Source organism: Fukomys damarensis, unplaced genomic scaffold (assembly GCF_012274545.1).
Source record: "Fukomys damarensis isolate Sample0158 unplaced genomic scaffold, DMR_v1.0_HiC HiC_scaffold_8, whole genome shotgun sequence".
Classification (NCBI taxonomy): Eukaryota; Metazoa; Chordata; class Mammalia; order Rodentia; family Bathyergidae; genus Fukomys; species Fukomys damarensis.
In genome coordinates, this window is record NW_022900920.1 from 20,244,421 (window position 1) to 20,246,470 (window position 2,050).

Consider the following 2,050-nt stretch of genomic DNA (forward strand, 5'->3'; position numbering starts at 1 on the left):
GCGGGCCACGGCCTCTTCAGCCTGCCGGTGCCCTCCCTGCTCGGCTCCGTCGCCAGCCGCCTGTCTTCCGCCCCGTTGACAATGGCTGGTTCGCTAGCCGGGAATTTGCAAGAACTCTCCGCCCGGTACCTGAGCTCCTCGGCCTTCGAGCCTTACTCCCGGACCAACAATAAAGAAGGGGCCGAGAAAAAAGCGCTGGACTGATTTTACGTGTTTCCCTGTATTTATATTTATAGTATCTATTGTGGTGATATTTATGGATTCACGCGCGTTAGGCGCCCAGGGCTCCTGCGCTGGCCTCCTGGCTCCACCAGGCCTCTGACAGCTCCCTTCCCACCACGCTCTGCGTCTCACTTGGGCTACTATCTCCCTTCCCCCCACGCCCTCCAATGCCCTTTTTTCTGAATGCAGGAGCGATCCAAAGAATTGAGGGAATTACCCGAATTAGCCAACCTGATGTCCCAACTAATGCTCAGCTCTGGAAGGCAAAGACTGGTTCTAAGTCCGTGGCGCAGGACGCCTGCTCTAGATCGGGCTGCTGCCGCTGCGGATTATTCCTATGAATATTTGAAAGAGGAAAGCTTTACGCAGACCCCAGGGGCTGAAAAAGCGTGCAGGTTTCTTTAGACCAAAAAAGGAGGACATTTCTTCCTCTTGCCAGAGAAGCCAGGGCTTTTGGGAGCCCCTGGGCCCCACTTTGCGGACCTCTCGGAATTTTTGGTGCACACTTAGCTTCCTGGCGGACACTTTCTGCCGAGTTTTCTCCCTTTTAGGGAAACTGCGATCACAGCCTCCTTTGACCCCAGGGAAAAATAAACCAAACATTATAGTAGGCAACGGTAGTAATAAATTTAATCTAATCAGCAATAAAGATTGATAATAACTACTACATCAAACCAGATGATGTGGAACCAGTTTTTAAATATTTGTAATTAATGGAGTTTGGAAGGTGTAAGAAAGATCACAGTAGGGAATGCGCCACGGGGCAATGCGAAATTAAAAGTTCTGGGTGTTTTGACTTTAAACAGGAATTTAAAGGAGAGAAAGCAAAAGAAACGGTCACCAGTAAAGAAGTCAGAATCTTTTCTTCGAGGCCTTTGGGGCAGTGTCGGACAGCTTCCTGCTTCTTCCGGAGGGCCCAGCGCGGGGCCGCAGGCAGCTGTCCGGACCTCAGCATTTCCTCCCAGGGCCTCTCAGACGCGTGGCTGAGGGAGAATTGCTGGGCTTGGAAACGAATCTTAACACCCATTGCCTCCTCTTCCACACTCCCGAGATTAACAAAACCTTTCAAGCAAGCAAGAAACGCCTGGGTTTCAGCGCAGCTCTTTTTGTGAGGGGAGGTAGGGACGCTGCCCCGTCCCTCAAACCCCAAAGGTTTCCTGCATGGCTGACAGGACAGGCACTGACTGTCGCTCTCTAACCACAGAGTTTTAGTGGTCCCAAGTCAGAACTCCGACTGTCAGGGTGGCGCGGCTGCACCCCTGCCCCGCGCAGCAAAGACAGTCCCCACAGCCACGGCCACCCGCATTCTAACCAAAATCACAGACCCAGACCGCGAGATGCGCAGTGTCTAGAATGTATTTGTCCATTCGAAATGAGCGCAAACCATTTTTTAAAATAGTAACTTTATTGTAAATTATTTACGCTGGAAGCTTTTTTTTCCTTTTTTATTTTTATTTAGGCAAATAGTGAAAAAATAATGAACGATTCAAACGCGGGTAGGTGTCACTGAATCCTGGCTACTAACTTTGTTCTGAATGTTTTGGCTATTTGGATGTTTTGTATTTATGTGGTGAGAGTGAAATATATATATCTATGATGATAAATGAAGTGTATTTTTGTCTTATATTTGAAGGATAAAAATAAAAACAAAAAAGAAGAAAAAGAAGAAAGATCCAGGAAATGATGAGTCTCGGCGTGGGGACTCCTGGGACAGGGGGTGGCAGCAGCTGCAGTTTGGGGTCCTGCAACCTATACCGAGAACTTGTAGGGTGAAGTTTGGGGGAGATTGCGGTTCCGAGAGAAACAGACCGCTGGACTACAAGGACCC

General features: G+C 49.1%; 1 protein-coding gene across 1 annotated transcript in view; it reads left to right on the forward strand.

Annotated features, from left to right (window-relative positions):
* The window catches only part of Vax1 (ventral anterior homeobox 1), a 5,511-nt gene extending 3,867 nt beyond the window's left edge, over positions 1-1,644 (forward strand). The window contains exon 4 of the mRNA XM_010634661.2: positions 21-1,644. Within this exon, the coding sequence (XP_010632963.1) occupies positions 21-204 (184 nt within the window). The 3' untranslated portion in view covers positions 205-1,644. The remainder of the gene's footprint in view (positions 1-20) is intronic.
* Positions 1,645-2,050: the final 406 nt, after the last annotated feature.